Here is a 23,295-nt window from a genome sequence, read left to right as displayed (position 1 = left end):
GTGTGGATATTAATGATGTATACATAGAAAGGATGAGTTTGAAACTTGTGCCAGCCTCTGCTGGAGTTTAAGTCAAATTATAAAAGAGTACATCTTTGACCAGACGATGTTAGATGTTGTGAGAAATAAAAGAATGGGGAAATGATGCTTATAAACTCGAGAATCATCCAGTTAGCCAAGGCATATACAAAATAGCATAGTATTTAAGAGGGAAAAGACAATAAGTGGGGTGGAAGAACACTGATCACCTTTAACATCTCACATAGTTTTGACAAACCCTATCGTGTATATTTATGAGAAACTGAAGCACCCAGTTACCCTCAGAAGAAAAAGAAAGCTGCGGAGAAAAAAATTACTGTCAACTTACATTTTCCAGGTAGAAAAGAACATGGTCATTCTTGAATTCACTCTTCATTACTTGGCCATTGTTTTCAAGCTTTAAGGAAATTGGCAGGGAGGGATAAATATGAAAGAGCATCATTCCAGAATTGAATGTTTTATGCTTTTTCTCTAACCAGTATCAGGAAGTTATTTTTTGGAACATTCCCTTGTGCCATGATGTTTTCATAAACACAAGTCAGAACTAAATTTAAAAAATCGGCTATGAACTATTGGAAATCATGACTTCTAATTGCCATAAATCAAGAATCCATTCCACCACTGTTTTAGCAAAAATATGAGTGTGAACTGTGAATGTTTGTTTAAGTGAAGAATTACACAGCTTGGCTTTGCTAACCAACTGTTTCATCAACACACTACTGCTTTTTGGAGGTTGAAAGACTGGGCTTCTCTTATTTACCTCTTCAATGGATGACATGACTGGAGTAAATCCTGACAGCATTTTTACATCAACAAGAACCATATTGGAGTTATTGTGAATTCCCGTATATCTGAAATTTAAAAACAAAACACTGACTTAGACATCATTTTAGAAGAGTGACTTAACCTTATGGCAAGGATATGAGTTCACTGATGCCAATTCATTCTAAGCCTGGAGGAGAGGCAAAAGCTGGAGAAGAAACATCTGAAGATAGTCATTCTCACACATCTGGAAACAAGCACAATTAGAGGGATCGTGGCTGAGGTGATTCAAAGCAACATAAATTGGAGTAAAGAATGAATGGACCTAATCTCCCCAAATCCTGCTTTTAAGCTTACTTGAGGCTTTAAAGTCAGAACTTACAGACAAAACTTTTAAACTTATATTACACATATGGTAGCTCAGTGGGTAAAAATATGCCTGTAATGCTGGAGAAACAAGAGACACAGATTCCATCCTTGGGTCAGGAAGATCCCCTAGAGAAGGGCATGGCAACCCACTCCAGTATTCTTGCCTGCAGGATCCCGAGGATGGAGGAGCCTGGTGGACTACAGTCCACAGGGGTGCAAAGAGTTGGACGTGACTGAAGCCACTGAGCACAGCACACATATTTATGTCAGCCTTAGATTCTGTGCAACACTTAGAAAAGACCCATATTTAAAAAGCAGGATATTGGCAAAATCATACAACATACATGCCCCCAAGAGATCTTCTAGGTTATACCCCCAACTTTGGATAAAATTGTTGGGATATGAAGTTGAGAGCTGTGTATTATATTATTAGCATTAGTGTTCAACAGATTTTCATTCTGAAATCCTGAGAAAAATCCCTGAAACTAATTTTACTCAATGTTTCTCCACACATTAACCAAGACTAAAACTCTTCGGTGCCTATAAATTATATTTTAATTCAAGAGAATTATTTTGTTTTTCTACACTGAAAAATATCTAAATTTTTGCTTTGTGTACAGTTATATTAATGATTAAATAAATGTTAGCAAGTTTTCTCTTTTTGGCCCACCCATGCTTGTCTTTAGAAAGAAAATTGTATCTCCGTTGTCCAAAACTGACACACAAAAAGCTGGAAGCACTGCTGAAGGATTAGTGTGGCAGAAGCTTTCAAACTGTATACAGTACAGATTATATTTGCATAAGTCTAGCTTTGATTTAGTTGAAGATGACTAAATTGTGATGCGGGCACAGAGAGCAATGAATTGACCCCTGTTATAGAAATCTCACCATCAACATGTGATTATTGACATTGTTAGTATATAAATATTTTTTTATACAATTTAAAGATTACTTTCCATTTATAGTTATTACAAAATATTGGCTATATCCTCCAGGGCTGTGCAATACATCCTTGAGTCTATCTTGCACCCTCCATGGTTTGTACCTCCCACTCCCCCATCCACAGATTCCCCCTCCCCCTTCTCCCCACTGGTAATCACTAGTTTGTTCTTTATATCTGTAAGTCCACCTCTTTTTTGTTATATTCACTAGTTTATTGTATTTTTTAGATTCCACATGTAAGTGATATCATACAGTATTTGTTCTTCTCTGTCTGACTTGTTTCACTTAGCATGTGCTTTGTGCTTAGTCTCTCAGACATGTCTGACTCTTTGCAACCCCACGGACTGTAGCCCACCAGGCTCCTCTGTCCATGGGGATTCTCTAGGCAAGAACACTGGAGTGGGTTGCCATGCCCTCCTCCAGGGGATCTTCCCAACCCAGGGACTGAACCCAGGTCTCCCACATTGCAGGTGGGTTCTTTACTGTCTGAGCCACCAAGGAAGCCCTTCATTTAGTATAAGGCCCTCCAAGTCCATCTATGGGCTTCTTTATCCATTCATCTGCTGAGGTACACTTGGATTGCTTTCATGTCTTGGTTATTGTAAGTAATGCTACTGTGAACACTGGAGTCCATGTGTCTTTTCAAATTAGTGCTTTCGATATTTTGTTACTGTTTAAAATAATCCTTTTCTGTTGCACCACTTTCTCTCTAACCTGAGAGTTGACATCAAAATGGGACACTTACCTGAGGGTTACTGTCAGGTCAAAATTACTCTGGAATACATCCGAAGAGTTTTTCTTTACTATTTGTAAGGAAAGGGAAAATCCAGATTCCTTCTTAGGTAGTAGCACATTATACCTCAGGGTAGCCTAGAAAGGATAGCAAAGTGAAAAAAAATCCATCCATCTAACCTGTAGTAAAAATTGAAGCACTCGTTGTTTCTCTAATTTCCATTATTGCTGTTGTTGTTTAGTCACCAAGTTGTGTCTGACTCTTTGCAACCCCATGGACTGTAGCTCACTGAGCTCCTCTGTCCATGGGATTTCCTAGGCAAGAATACTGGAGTTGATTGCCATTTCCTTCTCCAGGGGATCTTCCTGAGCCAAGGATCGAACCCCTGCCTATCCTGCATTAGCAGGTGGATTCTTTACCACTGAGCCACGAGGGAAGCCCTCATTTCCATTACTAATGCACTTTATTTTATAACTTCATTATCAGGGAATAAGGCTAAATGTAATCATTTGATTGTCAGAAGACACAAGAACCTTTAACAATGTAATTCAATAAAAATATCAGAACACCCTCAAACACTGACATTCCTCAAGAAACTTCTCAGTTGTCCAGTTATGTTTAAGAGTAGGTAGTCTTTTACAAAATTACTTTAGTTTTTAGCTGTTGAGTGGAAAATATCAATGAAGGAAAGTGTAATCATGAAAATATGCAAGAGTGAAATAGCGCTTCGTACATAACTGAAAAGATAGTCTGCCTTTTTTACTGGCAAACACCCATCTTCCTCACAGAGTTCTATTACCTGGATAAATGCACAACCTTGTCCTTCCACATCTACTGTGTATTGTCCACCTGCTTTTGTTAGTTCTGAACGTCGGACCAATAAGTGATTATCACTGTTAACTTGGAAAATCTCATTGAATTCTTCACTGCTTAAGCTGACAGTGACTTGATCATCAGAGAAGATTAAATTCATGTAGCGGGTTATGGCAAGAAGGCAGACGGGTGTATCCTGCACAGAACAGTACAAGCAACATTCCAAGCTCTGTTATGAGGAAATAGTAGTCATCATGTGGCCATGAACTTTAAATCAACCCATAGAAATATTTCTGACATGTCAATAGAACACCAAGAAGCAGTATTCTAAACAATAGGAAAAACATATTTGCTTGTGCTAATTGTTGCCACTTTCTTCAACAAATCTTAGTTAGATCTAAAAGTCTTCTAAATAATTTTATAATATCTGTGTGAAATAGTGCTCAATCTTTTCTAAAAATTAAGGTGTTATGTAATTCGGCTGCCATAGATAATGTTTATGCTCAACTGTCTTCAAAGATGGGAAGTCAGAATCCAGAAAGGATGTTGGGAGATTCACTAACATATGGTTTTACTCAGAAACTAAGACTGAAAAACAGAAAGTAAAGAAGGAAATGATTTTCCTTGTGGGAATAAAACTTGCATTTCTTCGCATTAAATTTTTTTGCCTATTAAGGAAGGACATAAGTCATTGTTTTTGATACCCATTTCTTTGGCTATTCATTCATTTGCTTTTTCCAACATGTAGACCACAGAAATAGGGAGAAATATTACTTCTTGGCTGACATGTGGTTTGACCAAAGTATTTTTATTGTCAGGGCTCTGGTGTTTATAACAACCATCCTTTCTAGACTTTCATTCTATTTTTACTGTGTAAATGGAGATATAAATCAGGCATACATTCCCTGAGAGGGAATTTTATTTTATTCATTTGTACATAGAAAATTCCTAGTAGAGTTCCTGGTATACAAAAACTGCCCAATAAGTGCTTGTTGACTAAATATTGGGTCACCTGTAGAGACGTGGATGAACCTAGAGACTATCATACACAGTGAAGTAAGTCAGAAAGAGAAAAACAAATATTGTATATTAACGCATACATGTGCTATCTTGAAAAATGGTACAGATCAACCTATGTGCAGGGCAGGAATAGACACACAGATGTGGAGAATGCATGTGTGGACATAGGGTGGGGGAAGAAGGGGTGGAATGAATTGAGAGATTTGAATTGGTATATATACACTGCTGCTAAGTCGCTTCAGTCATGTCTGACTCTGTGCGATCCCTTAGACGGCAGCCCACCAGGCTCTGCCGTCCCTGGGATCTTCCAGGCAAGAGTACTGGGGTGGGTTGCCATACCATGTGTAAAATAGCTAGCTAGTAGCACAGGGAGGGAGAAGGCAATGGCAACCCACTCCAGTACTCTTGCCTGGAAAATCCATGGACGGAGGAGCCTGGTAGGCTGCAGTCCATGGGGTCGCGAAGAGTCGGACACGACTGAGCGACTTCACTTTCACTTTTCACTTTCATGTATTGGAGAAGGAAATGGCAACCCACTCCAGTGTTCTTGCCTGGAGAATCCCAGGGACGGTGGACCCTGGTGGGCTGCCGTCTATGGGGTCGCACAGAGTCGGACACGACTGAAGCGACTTAGCAGCAACAGCTCAAGGAGATCAGCTCGGTGCTCTGTGATGACTTAGAGGGGTGGACTGGGGTGGGGGTAGGTGGGAGGTCCAAGAGGGAGGGGCTGTATGTATACATATAGCTGATTTGCGTCATTACACAGCAGAAACCAACCCATTATAAAGCAACTAAACCCCAATAAAGATGATTTATAATAGCAAATATTCCTTGTCTCAGAAGGTATTTCCTACCTTTGGTATTTTTATTATATATATCTATATTATATATTATCTATATTCTTATAGAGTGGCAACTTTTGCATTGAACATATTGTGGTTATGTTACTAGATCCACACCAATCACCTGAGGGGAGGAGAAGCCTCCGTGAGAATTCATCTGTTGGGCAAGCCACTGAACAATCTTACTAGCGTAGGTCAGGTCTGGGTTTTTCTGGGAAATGATAGCCAACAGCACATAGCAAGTCTTCTCTGTCTCAGCAGAAGGTGCCCGAGGAATAAAGAGTGGAGATGCCTCTGTCTCGGGTTTCTTCGCTTTTTCCCAATATATCACATTATCTGAGAAGAAAAGAAGAATTTTCACACAGTGTCTATGAAAAGAAAGATGCAAATGCCATCTTTGACCTCTGTTATGGGTTCATTGTGCCCCTCAAAATCCATATGTTCAAGCCCTACTCCCTAGAATCTCAGAAGGGAACTGTATTTGGAGATAGGGCTTTTAAAGGGGTGAATAAGTTAAAATGAAGCCATTTAGATGGGTCTTAGTACTTAGCAACTAAACAACAACAACAGCAACAAATGTATCCTTATCAAAGAGATAATTTGGACTCATGAAGGGGGCACCAGGAATGTGTGTACATGGGAAAAAACATGTGAAGATGGTCAGAGAAGATGGCCATCTACAAACTAAGCAGAATGGCCTCAGAAGACATCACACCTGCTGACACTTTGATCTTGGAATTCTAGCTCCAGAACCATGAGAAAATAAATTTCTGTCATTTAAACCACCCAGTACAGAGTATTTTATTGGACTGGTCAAAAAGTTTGTTCAGGTTTTTATGGAAAAACTCAAACGAACTTCTTGGCCAACCCAATATTATGGCAGCCCTAGCGAACTAATGCAACTTCAGATAGCAACTTCCTAAGGTCAAAGTTTTTGACCTTAAGTTCAAGGTCAAAGCTTCACAAGTAGTTTTTATTGTCTGCAGTCACTCCACTTGATTTTCTTTACTTCACTCATTTGAGAAGAAATGAGCAGAAAAGAAAAAGAGGAAACTAGAAAATATATAATGTTTTGTTTTTTAAAAAAGTCACTCAAATTTCATAAGGTAAATAGAAACATACCAGAAATGAGAGGGCTCCTATGTGATTGCTCAGTTTCATCAGTTTATTCTTAGGGTCATCTCCATTAACAAAGAAGTGAAGTGAAGTGAAAGTTGCTCAGTCGTGTCTGACTCTTTGCGACCCCTTGGACTGTAGCCCATGAGGTTCCTCTGTCCATGGGAGTCTCCAGGCAAGAAAACTGGAATGGGTTGCCATTTCCTCCTCCAGGGGATCTTCCCCACCCAGGTATCAAATCTTGGTCTCCTGCATTTCAGGCAGATTGTTTGCTTGAAAGCCCCTCCATTAGCAAAAGTGAATAATAATACTTACTTAATTTTGTAGCAGATTGATCCAGGGTCTGGAGTAAGGATTCCACTTGCTCCTCTTTTCCAGCTAATGCAAAAGCATAAGCTAGAACTGCATGGTTGTAGCCATTTCTGACTCCATTTTCCAAGGCCTCCTCTAAGCAAAAGAGCCCATTTCGTAGAGCAGGAAACTAGTCATGAAGAAGAACAATTCATTTTAAAATGATACTTGACTACTTGTAAGCTTGACTGCTTAAACTAATCATTCTTTATAATGTATGTAATATACCCTTGAAGTATATTTTACATGCAAACCTGTTCATTTCTGTACATGTCAATTATATTTTATAAATATCATTAAAAAATTCATTTTTAATGGATTATCAGTATTTGAGAATATTTAAGTAGTAAGAAAATGGCAATCTCTATCTGACTGGTCGTATTTTAGTTAATGATATAAATGTTTTCTTTGTGGCAAAGTATACATATTTATTTTTAGACCTAAGATATTTTACACTAATGCCCAAAGTAGAGGCTCATATTTCTAAAGATGATTTTTGAGGTTACCAAAGACCCTGAAAATTACTAGGGTCTTATTTCAAGAATAGATTTTGCAATCGGATAATTTGAACTTTGGATTGAAAGGCAGCCAAGATGAACCACACTTAAGCTGAAAATGTTTGCATACTGAATTGGTTAGACAAACAGAATATCAGGTTATAGTTATATTTGGAATAAGAGTTCTTAATCTGAAATTAATAACTGAACTTCAGGAGATATATGGATACCGAAATGGTATGAAACACTTGTATAAGTGTGCGTATGTATATCTTCTCTAGGGTAAAACTCAATAGTGATCATAAAAGGTTTCTATGAATCAAAAAGGTGGCGCTAGTGGTAAAGAACCTGCCTGCCAATGCAGGAGACTTAAGAGATGTGGGTTTGATCCCTGGGTCTGGAAAATCCCCTGGAGGAGGAAATAGCAACCCACTCCAGTATTCTTGCTTGGAAAATCCCATAGACAGAAGAGCCTGGCAGGCTACAGTCTATAGGGTCTCAAAGAGTTGGACATGACTGAAGTGACTTAGCATGCATGAATCAAAAAAACTTTTGGGAGCATTAATTTAAAGAGTGGTAATGAATTAATTGTTCTCTTGATATTTCACCCAGTCCAGGAATTTTAAATCACTCTGAATTGATTTGATAGTCAAATTCATGTGCATTCAGCTGACTGAAACTAAAAGACAATGGGACCCATACAGTGAAATTGAGTCCAGCTTCAAGGAATGCAGCAACGATGTAGGCAGTGAGTACAATGTCCTCTTCATCTCCAACCTAAACACAAAGGAACCACGAGTCATATAGGACAGCAGAGCACAAAAGAACAGCTATCCTTCTGAAGGGAAACTAGATAGGAAAGAAACAATGGGACAAATATAACTTTTTTAATTTTTTTTTTGGCCACGGTGCAGCATATGGAGAATACCAAGTGATATACCTAAATATGGACAGGAAAAGGGAAAGAATAGGTCTATCAAGGACAGACTTCATTTCATTTGCATTTTGACCTGAGGCAAGTGAGGTCCTCAGGCTTTGATTTAAAGAGGTATTGGATCAGTGCTTCATTGAAACAATATAAACTACGAGATCCTCTTCCTGAACTGGTTTACCATCCATAAATACAAACGAATAATGTCTGGCTTCAAATTTACAAACTGTTTCCTCTCTAGGTTCTTTTTCAGTCCCCTCTCTTCTATTCTCAGTTTATCTACTCAAGGAGACTGGTTCTAAGAAAAGACTGAGAACAGTAAGATGAACAATAGATTCAAGAGGAATTCAGTGTAGGCTGAGGGTGACATGCAGGCAGCAGTAATAATGGTTTTGATCTACACACCACAAGCCTGTGACTGCAGCAAAAGGAGTAATATTCATAAGAAGTGTACTCATGTTCCCAAGAGCTGGATAAGGCAGGTAATGCAAAGGAGAAAGGAAAGCTTACTTGTGTGAATCACTCACCTCCCAGGCATTGTTGAAAAGCTTGCCATCACTTTTAAAGCAGCCATCTATTTTCTGTTTGCTTGCAAGCCAGATCAAGGTCTCCCTTTGAACCAGTTCATCAATGAAAACATATTTCTTCATTCCCTCGAATGTCTTAAAAGTAAGAGCACTGAGCCTGTAAAGCCAATCCTCAGTTAGACAGAAGTTAGATAAGAAAGAAATGATGTCAGCTTCCCATCAGGTCCATCATCACTGATCGCTTTGGGTCATGGGTGGATCTAATCTGGCTGAGAGTGACTGTAACAAGTCTTGATTGACAGCAGTTCTTTCCTTTGGGTCAGTAAAGTGTTATGAACAGCAGTATATGAAAGTAAGAGCATGTAATTTCCAGCACGTTTATGCACAAATTTCTATAGAATCCATCAGATTGTCCATACATGAAGAAAGAATGGAATGGGTGTAATTAGGTGCTTTGGAGCCTTTTAGTTTTACTTTCCTCAATTTACATGGGGCTGAGAGAGGCAGACCAAGATGTGCCATTTATCACAAACTGTGGAAGTATTGGTGGGGGTGTCATTAAATGACCAGACGCCTAAACAAACTGTTATGAGACTTTCGGTACATTGTGGCTTTAAAGTTGAAATAATCAAATATTTTAGTTTTATCTGATTCACCTCTAGGAATTCACTTTGAAACACAAAAGTGTTGCTTTCACATCCCCACCAAACACAATTCCCCTCAGCCCCTCACAAGTCCTCTTCAGATCATTCTTGTATTATTTAAAGTAAAATTTCCACCTCTTACCATATACTTCCTTCCTGATTCCTCTGCCAAAATACACTATAGGAACCACCCAGGTTTTTGAAAGATAACTGCTTCTGATAACCTAAAATACAACACAGTAAGAAATTATTCTTTAAGAAAGTTAGAAGAAACAGAATGATGTACTAACAGCCCCGTATTTTGGAATTAGACAGACATAAATGACTAGATGATCATTTCAATTTTAATTTCTGAAACTCAGGTTCTCTATCCATAGGGAGAAAAGATAGCTTCTACCTTATGGGGTTTTAATGACAAGTAAGATATTCCATGTGACTACGTCTAACTCAATAGTTGTCTGATATTACTAATTGTTTAATTTTTTTTCTTGGGGTTATTTTATTTCAGTGTTATTTTTCTGAAAAAAAGAATAAAATAAATTATACTCCTGAACTTTTCTTTGCTATCACATTTACAAGATCTTTCTAAATACAAAACTAATCACTTCATTTCAATGGAACGCAATTGAGCTAACAAATCCAGAAGTTGATAAATGAACTGTTTATAGTTACCATTAATAACAATAACAAAACCCACTGACAAAGTAGCTTGGCAAAATATTAGGCATTAAGAAAAACCCTGAGCTCATAATGTGAAACAGTACAGATCTGAATTGTAAAGCCAAATGACCATACAGATATTGAATTCCAAAAAAGCCCCCAAATAAACAAACAAAAACACTCCAAAATAGAGCTAGTATTCAGAGTGACTCAGTTTTTCAGATATACTTTTTCCCCATAAGACTACCTCAAAATAGCAGCTTTATGACATCTTGATATTAGTAATAATTTATTTAATCTATTATAGGCAGAAATTACTTCAATCTTCTCACCATTAGATAAGAAGAATAAAGCTTTAGATTTAACTTCCTCTGTCAGTTGTTTAGTAGATTCCAGATAGTCTAGGATGTAGGTATCAGATGCTAGCAGGGCAATATTCTGTTCTCCACCTCCATAGGGCATTTGGAAAAGATTCTCCAGATTCTGTACTGTAAGTCCTAGAACATTCCCTAAAAACAGGACAAACAGAATGTTACTGTTTGTTAAACTTGGCATCTCAGCATTAATGACAATAGGTGAAAGAGGCATAGTGGAAGGAAAGAACATTTTAAAATAGGTCTAAAAGGTGGTAACAAGGGATGTTTTCATGAAGTAATTTTAAAGAGGGTGAAGTGAAAGAGGTTTCTGGTATGAAAAATGTTTTGGAAAATCTCCTATTACCACAGAGAGAAGGAATTTAAGAAAGTGTGTTTGTTCACTTGATTGCTTGCTGGTTTGGTTTTTTGAGAAGCTGACCCTGTGAATTATACAATATAATCTATCTCTGCCCCCAAAATGTAGATGTTAATAATAGACAAAGAAATTTGACTTCCCTGAAACAGTTTTTCTCCTTTACTGAGGAAATTTCCAGCATTTCTAACAAAGTGTATTCTGATCTCCAAAGGTATATTTAATATTTCAGATGGACAGGCTATCATAGGACTCTTTGTTTTCTAAATACCAATTACCATTCAGCAGAAAAAATATCTTCTAGGGACATAGAATTTTTTTGTAATTTATTTTTTTATTAAAGTATAACTGCTTTACAATGTTGTGTTACATGAATCAGCTCTTAATATATGTATACATATATCCCCTCCCTCTTGAGCCTCCCTCCTACCCTCTCCCCCATCCCACCTTTCTAGGTCATCACAGACTACTGAGCTGAATTCTCTGTGTTGTACAGCAGCTTCCCACTAGCTATCTATTTGACACATGGTCGTGTATACTCTCTCAGTTCATCGCACAGGGACATAGATTTGAAAATGGTGCTGTAAGTCCTTCAGATCCCATGCAGAAACAAACATAGGAGATCATCCTCAACAATAATTCCATCCAATTGATACTGTAAGAAAAATCTCTCCATCCTTTTAAGTTGTTTTTTTTTTTTTAAGACCACCTCAATTAAGATTTTCAAATCACTGTGAAACAAAAAATTTAACCAACTTACCCACAACAGTGAAAAAGGCCCTGGTTGATCCTTCTACGACATCATTTGTCAAATTCAAATCTACCTGCCTGGAGACTTTGGTGCCTGGAAAGAAAAAATATCAATAAAATAAATAACGTTTGGCTTTCTTTCATAAACAATAGCAGCAAGTTTGTGGGACAAACATATTAGGAAATATATTCCATTATTTATATTTATTTTATAAGTTGCTTGTTTGAAGAGATGAGCTTGAGGTTTTGATCTAGTTTAGAATAACAATACATTTAGAAAATGGCATATAAATCTGCAAGTTAGAGATGGCCTCTATTCTCTATCAGTTTAGTGCCTGAACTACTTATGCATGAAAAAAAAAAGTAAAAGTAAAAACTACTGATTATGACATATGGAACATTACACATGAAAGCTAAAGCTTGGAGACTCTTACTAGGCATTAAAATCAAATCATCAGGAAATCCCCTGGCAGTCCAGTGGTTAGGACTCAGTGCTTCTACTGCTGGGACCCGATTTGATCCCTGGCTGGGGACTAAGATCCTGCAAGATGTGCAGTGTGGCCAAAAAAAATAATGTTCATAAGAATTTTTTAAAAATCAGATCATCATCAACTCACACAAAACAATACTCATGAGGCCCATAAAACTGGCTATTGAAGGGCAGTGATTTTCTATGGTTGTTTCATCCCAGGAGTACAGAAGCAAAGGTTACATTATGAACTGCTTACATTATGTGCTGTTTGGGCATAATCTTGACTTCCCACTGCCCCAAAATAGTGCCACACTCACATGTAAGACGAGCTCCACCCACCCCACCCCCTAAAAAAATTCACAAGATGAAAGAAGTAGGCTGAGACAGTTCGATGTCATAGATGAACAACAAAACATAAACTCATAAATATCCTTTATGTTTGCTAAAATTATACAACGAAGACTGGGCCTGAAATGAAATAATCCTCCACTGGATATTCAGAATAAAGTCACCGAGGTCCTCAGTATAGCAATAAAGTGGAAGAAGAGGAAATAAACAGACCTGTGGATAAATTTCTTTTAGGACTAGTTTGACCATGTAGAAGATCCTACAGCACATGGGAATCTGCTCAATGTTACATGGCAGCCTGGATGGGACGGGAATTTGGGGGAGAATGGATACATGTATATGTATGGCTGAGTCCCTTCGCTGTTTGCCCGAAACTATCACAACGTTGTTAATTATCTATACCCCAATACAAAATAAAAAGTTAAAAAAGAAAAGATCCTCTTACCTTGTGTACAGATAAGGAAACTTTGAGTCATCTCTTTTTCAATACCTTCAGGCTATCAAAGAGTAAAGTAAACAGAAAGAAGCATAAAGTTAGAGGTCTGGGTCATCTTTCCATGCAGAAAAAGCAACCAAGTGTCAGCTCACTTAGGCATGGCTGGCTCATGCTTGTCGCTGGAGAAGATCCATTCATTGCCCCCTTCTGTTTATATCTGCAAGTCACTGTATGTTACCAACACCCACTTTGGCCCTGTGTTTCCACAGTTCTTTGTGGGATGGAGATAACTTCAGTGTCTTAGTGGAACATACTCAGTTTCCCTGGCGCTGTCCAGCTTCTCCAGTAGACAAGCAAAAGTGTTTTGCAAAGTAAGAACACCCTAAGACGTGAGGTGAAAAGATGCCATTGACAAGCAGTGATTCTTTTAGAGGATGATGAGGACTGCACAGGCATGTAGATTTGTCTCTTGGATTTGAGAGCCAGTTAAACGAAGGGAGGGAAGAGGAGCAGGTGTATAGGAAGCATCATGAGTCAGGAGTAAACAAAAAATCTAAGCCTGTTTCACGAGTTACATTTTTCTATCCTGGGTTAAGTGTTAATTAAAGAATGGATGAATTTTATTGTTGTTTTCATTTATTTAAAATGGCACGTCTTGTGTCAATAGTGAGAGTGAAAGTGTTAGTTGCTCAGTCATGTCCGACTGTTTGTCAACAGTAATTATGGTCAATTAAGTCTCTTCACAGAGAATGTCCTTTATTATTTAACCTATTGCATGCATGCTAAGTCACTTCTTCTGTCCATCTCTTGTGACCCTATGGGCTGTAGCTCGCCAGGCTCCTCTGTCATTGGGATTCTTCAGGCAAGAACACTGGAGTGGGTTGCCATTTCCTCCTCCAGGAGATCTTCTCAACCCAGGAATGGAATCTGAGTCTCCTATGTCTTCTGCATTAGCAGGTGGGTTCTTTACCACTAGCACCACCAGGGAAGCCCTGGGAAGCCCATTAGATACTCTCTATTTTGTATGTGGAAGGGCTTGATAGTTTTGAATGTACTTACTTGTACCAACAGACTTTTGATCACAGTATCTTTCCAGTTCAGATTCTGCCTCTCAGGTGCTTCATTTGGGCAAGCACTATTTTGCTTGGACTCAGCAACTACAGTGATATTCACTTTACCTGAAAAACATTCCCAAATATAAATTATATTGACCACTGGCCCCTTCTGTGAAGGGAAATGATTAAAAGTCTATAAATCACTTCTTGAATCAGACAAACTGAATCCTGTCATCATATTTATGCTTGGACCAAAATAACTCATTCTTTCTCTTGCCTACAGATAATATGATGTCCTTTTCTACCTCTTTCAAGATTCCTTACATGAAGTAAATGATTCACTTACCTAACTAGAACTTAAGAAATTTTATGGAAAAAAAGAGAATATTCTGCAAAGCCAGTTGAGCAAATTCCTTGATATGGGTTGCTTTTAAAGTTTACATATGACAATAAAGTCAGAAAACTAGGCCTTCTAACTTTTTCCAAGATTGAACAAACCAAAGCAGTAAACTATGACATAGTGGAAAGGGCACTGAATTTAAATCAAATGTTAGCAGGGGATCTATTGTTTTTAACTCCCTGTTACATCTATGTGCATGCATGCTAAGTTACTTTAGTCGTGTCCACCTCTTTGCGACCCCCATGGACTATAGCCCTCCAGGCTCCTCTGTTCATGGAATTTTCCAGGCAAGAATACTGCAGTGGATTGCCATTTCCTTCTTCAGGGATCTTCCTGAGCCAGGGATAGAACTCACCTCTCTTATGTCTTCTGCATTGGAAAGTGGATTCGTTATCTCTAGCACCACCAAGGAAGCCCTATCTGGGAAGCCATCTGGGGAGTCACTGGGAAGTGATATCATAGGTCATAATGCAAATAGATCTCCAATCTTCTTGTGAAAATTAAAGAAATAAGAAATATAGTACTTTTGGTTTCATATTGTCTGTGTGCCTATATACCTGTGCATAACCAATACACTGTTCTTATTTTTTGTTAATGTGTTTTTTTTTAAGGTAGATTTTTGACACTCCACTCTTAGAACTGTGTCCTCCACTTAAAGCCATAAAACCATACAAGTCAGTACAGTATTCTATCTCAATTGCCAGTGGAAGATTTCTGAAGATCTTGTATAGTTACAGAAATTGATAAACAAGATCTAATAGGAAAACTAGTCTTACGCAGACCAATGTCAGGTGAACTAAAGTGACCTCATAAATTACTCTTTATTGCTAAAGGAATATAATGAATATAGAATATGAAATAAAGGAAATTTTACTTTTTGATATTAGTGATACTGATATTTGATATTAGCGATACTGATGATGATACTGACAGAATGTGATCCACTGGAGAAGGGCATGGAAAACCACTTCAGTATTCTTGCCTTGAGAACCCCATGAACAGCATGAAAAGGCAAAAAGATAGGACACTGAAAGATGAACTCCCCAGGTCGGTAGGTGCCCAATATGCTACTGGAGATCACTGGAGAAATAACTCCAGAAAGAATGATGGGATGGAGCCAATGCAAAAACAATACCCAGCTGTGGATGTGACTGGTGATAGAAGCAAAGTCCGATGCTGTAAAGAGCATTATTGCATAGGAACCTGGAATGTTAGGTCCATGAATCAAGGCAAATTGGAAGTGGTCAAACAGGAGATGGCAAGAGTGAACGTGTACATTCTAGGAATCAGAGAACTAAGATTGATTGGAATGGTTGAATTTAACTCCTATGACCATTATATCTACTACTGTGGGCAGGAATCCCTTAGAAGAAATGGAGTAGCCATCATGGTCAACAAAAGAGTCTGGAATGCAATCTCAAAAATGACAGAATGATCTCTATTTGTTTCCAAGGCAAACCATTCAATATCACGGTAATCCAAGTCTATGCCTCAACCAGTAATGCAGAAGAAGCTAAACTTGAACGGTTCTATGAAGACCTAAAAGACCTTTTAGAACTAACACCCAAAAAAGATGTCCTTTTCATTATAGGGAACTGGAATGCAAAAGTAGGAAGTCAAGGAACACCTGGTGTAACATGCAAATTTGGCCTTGGAGTACAGAATGAAGCAGGGCAAAGGCTGATAGAGTTTTGCCAAGAGAACGCACTGGTCATAGCAAACACCCTCTTCCAACAACACAAGAGAAGACTCTACACATGGACATCACCAGATGGTCAACACTGAAATCAGATTGATTATATTCTTTGCAGCCAAAGATGGAGAACCTCTATACAGTCAGCAAAAACAAGACCGAGAGCAGACTGTGGCTCAGATCATGAACTCCTTATTGCCAAATTCAGACTTAAATTGAAGAAAGAAGGGAAAACCACTAGACCATTCAGGTATGACCTAAATCAAATCCCTTATGATTATACAGTGGAAGTGACAAACAGATTTAAGGGACTAGATCTGATAGACAGTGTGCCTGATGAACTATGGACAGAGGTTCATGACATTGTACAGGAGACAGGGATCAGGACCATCCCTATGGAAAAGAAATGCAAAAAAGCAAAATGGCTGTCTAAGGAGGCCTTACAAATAGCTGGGGAAAGAAGAGAAGCAAAAAGCAAAGGAGAAAAGGAAAGATATTCCCATCTGAATGCAGAGTTCCAAAGAATAGCACGGAGAGATAAGAAAGCCTTCCTCAGCGATCAATGCAAAGAAATAGAGGAAAACCACAGAATGGGAAAGACTAGAGATCTCTTCAAGAAAATTAGAGATATCAAGGGAACATTTCATGCAAAGATGGGCTCGATAAAGGATAGAAATGGTATGGACCTAACAGAAGCAGAAGATATTAAGAAGAGGTGGCAAGAATACACAGAAGAACTGTACAAAAAAGATCTTCATGACCCAGATAATCATGATGCTGTGATCAGTCACATAGAGCCAGACATCCTGGAATGTGAAGTCAAGTGGGCCTTAGAAAGCATCACTATGAACAAAGCTAGTGGAGGTGATGGAATTCTAGTTGAGCTGTTTCAAATCCTGAAAGATGATGCTGTGAAATTGCTGCGCTCGATATGCCAGCAAATTTGGAAAACTCAGCAGTGGCCACAGGACTGGAAAAGGTCAATTTTCATTCCAATCCCAAAGAAAGGCAATGCCAAAGAATACTCAAACTACTGCACAATTGCACTCATCTCACACGCTAGTAAAGTAATGCTCAAAATTCTCCAAGCCAGGCTACAGCAATACGTGAACCGTGAACTTCCAGACTTTCAAGCTGGTTTTAGAAAAGGCAGAGGAACCAGAGATCAAATTGCCAACATCAGCTGGATCATCAAAAAAGCAAGAGAGTTCCAGAAAAACATCTATTTCTGCTTTATTGACTATGCCAAAGCCTTTGACTGTATGGATCACAATAAACTGTGGAAAATTCTTCAAGAGATGGGAATACCAGACCATCTGACCTGTCTCTTGAGAAACCTGTATGCAGGTCAGGAAGCAACAGTTAGAACTGGAGATGGAACAAGAGACTGGTTCCAAATAGAAAAGGGAGTACGTCAAGGCTGTATATTGTCACCCTGCTTATTTAACTTATATGCAGAGTACATCATGAGAAATGCTGGGCTGGAAGAAACACAAGCTGGAATCAAGATTGCCGGGAGAAATATCAATAACCTCAGATATGCAGAGGACACCACCCTTATGGCAGAAAGTGAAGAAGAACTAAATAGCCTCTTCATGAAGGTGAAAGAGGAGAGTGAAAAAGTTGGCTTAAAGCTCAACGTTCAGAAAACTTAAGATCATGGCATCTGGTCCCATCACCTCATGGGAAATAGATGGGGAAACAGTGTCAGACTTTATTTTTTGGGGTTCCAAAATCACTGCTGATGGTGATTGCAGCCATGAAATTAAAAGACACTTACTCCTTGGAAGGAAAGTTATGACCAACTTAGATAGCATATTTAAAAGCAGAGACATTAGTTTGCCAACAAAGGTCCATCTAGTCAGGGCTATGGTTTTTCCAGTGGTCATGTATGGATGTGAGAGTTGGACAGTGAAGAAAGCTGAGCGCCAAAGAATTGATGCTTTTGAACTGTGGTGTTGGAGAAGACTCTTAAGAGTCCCTTGGACTGCAAGGAGATCCAACCAGTCCATCCTAAAGGAGATCAGTCCTGGGTGTTCATTGGAAGGACTGATGTTGAAGCTGAAACTCCAATACTTTGGCCGCCTCATGCGAAGATTTGACTCATTGGAAAAGACCCTAATGCTGGGAAGGATTGGGGGCAGGAGGCGAAGGGGACGACAGAGGATGAGATGGCTGGATTGGCATCACCGACTCGAAGGACATGGGTTTGGGTAGACTCCGGCAGTTGGTGATGGATAGGGAGGCCTGGCGTGCTGCAATTCATGGGGCTTGCAAAGAGTAGGACACGACTGAGCGACTGAACTGAAACTGATACTGATGAGAATGTGTCTACTACATCTAGCATTCTTGTTTACTAGATTCTTTTTAACTTTTCCTTTCCCTTGTATTTTTAACAAGATATTGTCAAATTTAGTTTTCTATATTGCAGATAATCTATGCACTGAGACTGTACTCTTCTCCCTGTTTAATTCCCATTTGAGTGTTCAGTGTTTTGGGTGTCTCATAACACATCTAGTAGATTTACAAATCCTGGCAATCATTGAGATTGAGGAGCAATTTTTATTTAGGTAACATGAGTTCCTGATGGCAAGTGAAGAAGCAAATGAGAAGTGAAGAAACTGAGCAGCCTTAACAAAAATATGGTCTTCACTTGGGTTATGATACATGGACTTGATGGGTAATGCAAATGAGCCTTGACATTGTATTTCAATCACATTCTGCTTTTAAACAAATGGAGATGGGTTTGCTCCACACAAGCATTAGCAAAACCTGAAATTAGATTATAAAAACAGGATTTTCATTGGGACCCTAAAAAAATGCGAACTTTTAAAAACAGAAATTTCAAATGTGAGGGAGAAAGTTATTTCTGTATAGAGGACTTAAGGGAAACAGAGGCAATAAAAATAGACTGGTGTTTCAGGAGAGGTTGGCGTAGACACATAGTTACTTACCCAGCTTCTTAGGTGTAACAGTCCAGACATATGTCTTTTTCTCTGCAGCTTGGATAATCTCACTGCTGTTGTCTTTAGGGGTACTGATATCTGCCTCAAAATCCTGAGATGCTTCCAGTTGAGTGAAAATCTAAAATAAGAGTCATGCAATGAGAGTGGCACTCTAAACATTTTGCTCTCACTCTTCCTCCTCCAATCTTGAGAAAATTCTACTTTACTTATTTTATATCATCAAAAATAAATGATACAAATGACTCCTCTCATAAGAAGATAAATCTGGCATAACACATACTAAAAAATGACTTTCTTAGAGCAGTATTTAAATCACTGCTGTGAACTAAAGGAAATTTTTGTTTGCTTTTCAAAGGTTTTTTTTTTTTTTGATGTCGACCATTTTTTAAAAGTCTTTATTGAATTTGTCACAATATTGCTTCTGTTTTATGTTTTGCTTTTTTGGCCATGAAGCATGTGGGATCTTCTCTCCCCGACCAGAGATTGAACCCTCACCTGCATTGGAAGGCAAAACCTTAACCACTGGACTGCCAGGGAAACCCTAGCAACTGTTTTTGTTTGCGGGAAAAATCTTATGACTCATTTTGTATTTGAGAATAAAGAGAATATGGCAATATTCAAGGAATCTCTTGGCCTCATTAGATTTTGACTCCAGATCAAAGGGAATAATTTACCTCTACACAGGTATTCAGGTAGCTGAAGACAGTGACAATCAGATCAGACCGTTCATTCCGAACAACTGAAGAGGGGGAGGTTATTTCAACAAAGAAAGGTTGGGAGGCTTCCAGAGAAGCTGTTGCTGAAATGCCAAATCCAGCCTCACCATTCACACAGAAGCCATTTGCTTCCCATTGGGTTATAGTATCAGGGATGGTGAATGAAAGATTTGCTGAACCGGAGGAACTACAAAGAGAGATTATAGGTAAAATGCATCCTTTGTCTAAACCAGGAACCTAAATTTAATCCAGAGCAAACAAAAAAGTATTAACTGAAGGTTAAAAATGAGTCATAGATCAGTATCGTTAGATCAGTATAGTTAGATCTTTGTCAGGGTGTTAGACCAGTATTTTGAGAGCTGGATTTCTATAAAATTTAATCTCAAAAAGGTCACATTTCTCTAAACACATTATTTTTTCTAATTCATGCAGCTTGCATCTATCTGCAGGAAATGAACAAACAAGAAACAATACTAGAGGAAAAACAAAATAAAATATGTGGTCAATACACACAAGTGAATGGTGTTTTACATTTTACCAACATGGTTCTTCTTTATATACTCAGAAATAAAGTTTAGGAAATAAAGACAAAAAGAAAATAGAAATAAAGACATATAGGAAAGAAAACTTAAAAGCTTACTCAACACTGACAAGGTCCCAAATCCATGTTTCCGGAAAGTTTGTTCTTACTGTTTCAATTATAACCCGTTCTATGGAGTCAAAATTCTCCCTTGTGACTTCACCAGCTAAAAGAAAAGAGAAATGTTTTAAAGAGAGAGAATAAAAACATATGTTCCAATGACACACCCATAAGCTATATCTCTGACCGCACATGCTTAGTGGGACATGATACAGGGGTTGCTGCTGTGGCTCAGTGTCAATAAATGTACATCTCAGCCTAGGTGTCAGTGTTTTGATGCTCAAATCAGTCCCATTATTAAAATAAGAGCAACACACACGCACACACACAAATCAGACTACATTGTTCCTCCAGCGTCAAATTTAGAGAAAGTCATGTCTATTTATTGAATGGAGTTTCTCGTCTGACATTCTGGTGTCTGACACGAAGCAATTTGATATTGGCCAATTCCATCATCCTAATGACTAAAGTTTCTAATGACATTATCATTGTTAATTTCTTTTTTTTATTGAAGGATAATTGCTTTATAGAATTTTGCTGTTTTCTGTCAAACCTCAAAATGAATCAGCCACAGGTATACATATATCCCCTCCCTTTTGAACCTCCCTCCCATCTCCCTCCCCATCCCACCCCTCTAGGTTGATACAGAGCCCCTGTTTGAGTTTCCTGAGCCATACAACAAATTCCCATTGGCTATCTATTTTACATATGGTTACGTAGATTTCCATGTTACTCTTTCCATACATCTCACCCTCTCCTCCCCTCTCCCCATGTCCATAAGTTTATTCTCCATGTCTGCTTCTCCACTGCTGCCCTGTAAACGAATTCTTCAGTACCATTTATCTAGATTCTGTATATATGTGTTAGAATACGATATTTATCTTTCTCTTTCTGACTCACTTTACTCTGTATAATAGGTTCTAGGTTCATCCTCCTCATCAGAACTGACTCAAATGTTTCTTTTTATGGCTGAGTAATATTCCATTCTGTATATGTACCACAACATCTTTATCCATTCATCTGTCAATGGACATCCAGGTTGCTTCCATGTTCTAGCTATCATATAGTGCTGCAATGAACAATGGGATACATGTGTCTTTTTCAATTTTGATTTTCTCAGAGTATATGCCTAGGAGAGGGATTCCTGGGTCATATGCTGGTTTTATTCCTAGTTTTTAAAGGAATCTCCATACTGTCTTCCATAGCAGCTGTATCAATTTACATTCCCACAAATTAGTAACGTTGCTAATTTCTAGAGAAGATTTTCTTTTGTTTCCTTGGCCTCTGGGCTATATTTGGCATTAAAAAAAACTTTTCTTTTTAAATTGAAGCATAGTTGATTAACAATGCTGTGTTACTTTCTTCTATACAGTAAAGTGACTCAGTTATACACACACACACACATATATATATATACACATTCTTTTTTATATTTGGCATTCTTTTTTCCTATTTTTTGGCCATGCCACATGGCATATGGGATCTTAGTTCCCCCACCAGGGATTGAACACACACCCCCTGGACCCCTGGATCACCAGGGAAGCCAAAAATGGATTGGTATTTGAACACATTTGTCTGATGCCAGCTCTTTGGTCATCTGAGAATCACAATGCTCTTTGCCTTGAACTAGATATTCTGATCTACACATAATAAGGGCATCTCCTCCTGTAATCATTATAATTGCCCTCTTATACATTTCTGCTGCTGTGTTCTACCATAAAAATAAACTTCCTCTCATATCTGAAGCTAATTCTTCCTTTTAGCTAATACCATTTCCACTTGCCTTATTCTGCTTTATTCAGCTTCAGGATTTATGGTCGTAGACAAACACATGACATACTGCACATATAAAAATCCCAGTTTTGGATAGGCATACCAAATACAACCAATTCCATGAATTCTTTTAACCATCTCCCCCCACACAATTCTAGGTTACCCACATGCAATTTTCAATGGGGCACTGTACATGGGTGCATATCCTCCCGATTCTAGATAGAACGGCTCAGGGTACGGCATGCTTTTCTCTGTTGAACATACTTCTGGTTTCCGGTAATGGAGATTGGTGAAGACTTTCAGACCCATATCCTTCAAAGAAACAAATAGCAAAGGAAAAGTTGAGCAGTCTTTTCATACAAGACCTAAAAAAGAGTCATCAACTATATTATAATTTAAAAAATGGATGATAAATATGTTTTCTTTGCTAGCAAGCAAGGGTCCGGTATATTACAAGACAAGTCACCCGTCTTTGATGTGTGTGAAGTCTCTAATTTGGAGGAAAAATGATAATCACTATGATTATTCAGCACTTGTGTTCTGGGATTTTGCTAAGGGTTTTACATTATTCTCCATTTGATTTTCAGGGAAAAATATTTATGAGATGTTATCATTGCCTTAATTAACATCACACACACACACACGAACATATGTGTGTGAGACACAGCCAGTAAATTGGAGCTCTGGGACTTGAAGGAAAATGTCTGATTCTATTGTCCTTTATTTCTATAGCTGTGATGGCAACCTACTCCAGTATTCTTGCCTGGAGAATCCCAGGGATAAATGAGCCTGGTGGGCTGCCGTCTATGGGGTTGCACAGAGTTGGACACGACTGAAGCAACTTAGCAGCAGTTCCAGCAGACTTCAATCATAAAGATTCCTTTAGGAAATTCCCTGGTGATCCAGTCGTTAAGACTTTGCCTTCCAGCGCAGGGGGTGCCAGTTTGATCCCTGGTCGGAGACCTAAGATCCCGTATGCCTTTTGGCCAAAAAACCAAAAACATAAAACAGAAGCAGTATTGTAACAAATTCCATAAAGACTAAAAAAAAAAGTCCACATTAAAAAAGATC

General features: G+C 38.4%; 1 protein-coding gene across 1 annotated transcript in view; it reads right to left on the bottom strand.

Moving 5' to 3' along the window:
* Positions 1–23,295, bottom strand: part of LOC145544646 (ovostatin homolog 2-like) — a 51,555-nt gene that overhangs the window by 1,892 nt on the left and 26,368 nt on the right. Inside the window, 17 exon segments of the mRNA XM_081587512.1 lie at positions 368–436; positions 800–890; positions 2,858–2,982; positions 3,645–3,854; positions 5,645–5,856; positions 6,952–7,117; positions 8,187–8,261; positions 8,943–9,099; positions 9,729–9,810; positions 10,579–10,755; positions 11,736–11,819; positions 12,991–13,042; positions 14,041–14,159; positions 19,084–19,213; positions 19,770–19,998; positions 20,452–20,541; positions 22,388–22,536. Of these exon segments, the coding sequence (XP_081443638.1) occupies positions 368–436; positions 800–890; positions 2,858–2,982; positions 3,645–3,854; positions 5,645–5,856; positions 6,952–7,117; positions 8,187–8,261; positions 8,943–9,099; positions 9,729–9,810; positions 10,579–10,755; positions 11,736–11,819; positions 12,991–13,042; positions 14,041–14,159; positions 19,084–19,213; positions 19,770–19,998; positions 20,452–20,541; positions 22,388–22,536 (2,217 nt within the window).

Source organism: Giraffa tippelskirchi, chromosome 4, assembly GCF_054371585.1.
Source record: "Giraffa tippelskirchi isolate mGirTip1 chromosome 4, T2T-mGirTip1v1.2.pri, whole genome shotgun sequence".
NCBI classification, from domain to species: domain Eukaryota; kingdom Metazoa; phylum Chordata; class Mammalia; order Artiodactyla; family Giraffidae; genus Giraffa; species Giraffa tippelskirchi.
Note: the sequence above shows the minus strand (reverse complement) of the source record. Positions and strands in the feature narration are given on the sequence as shown.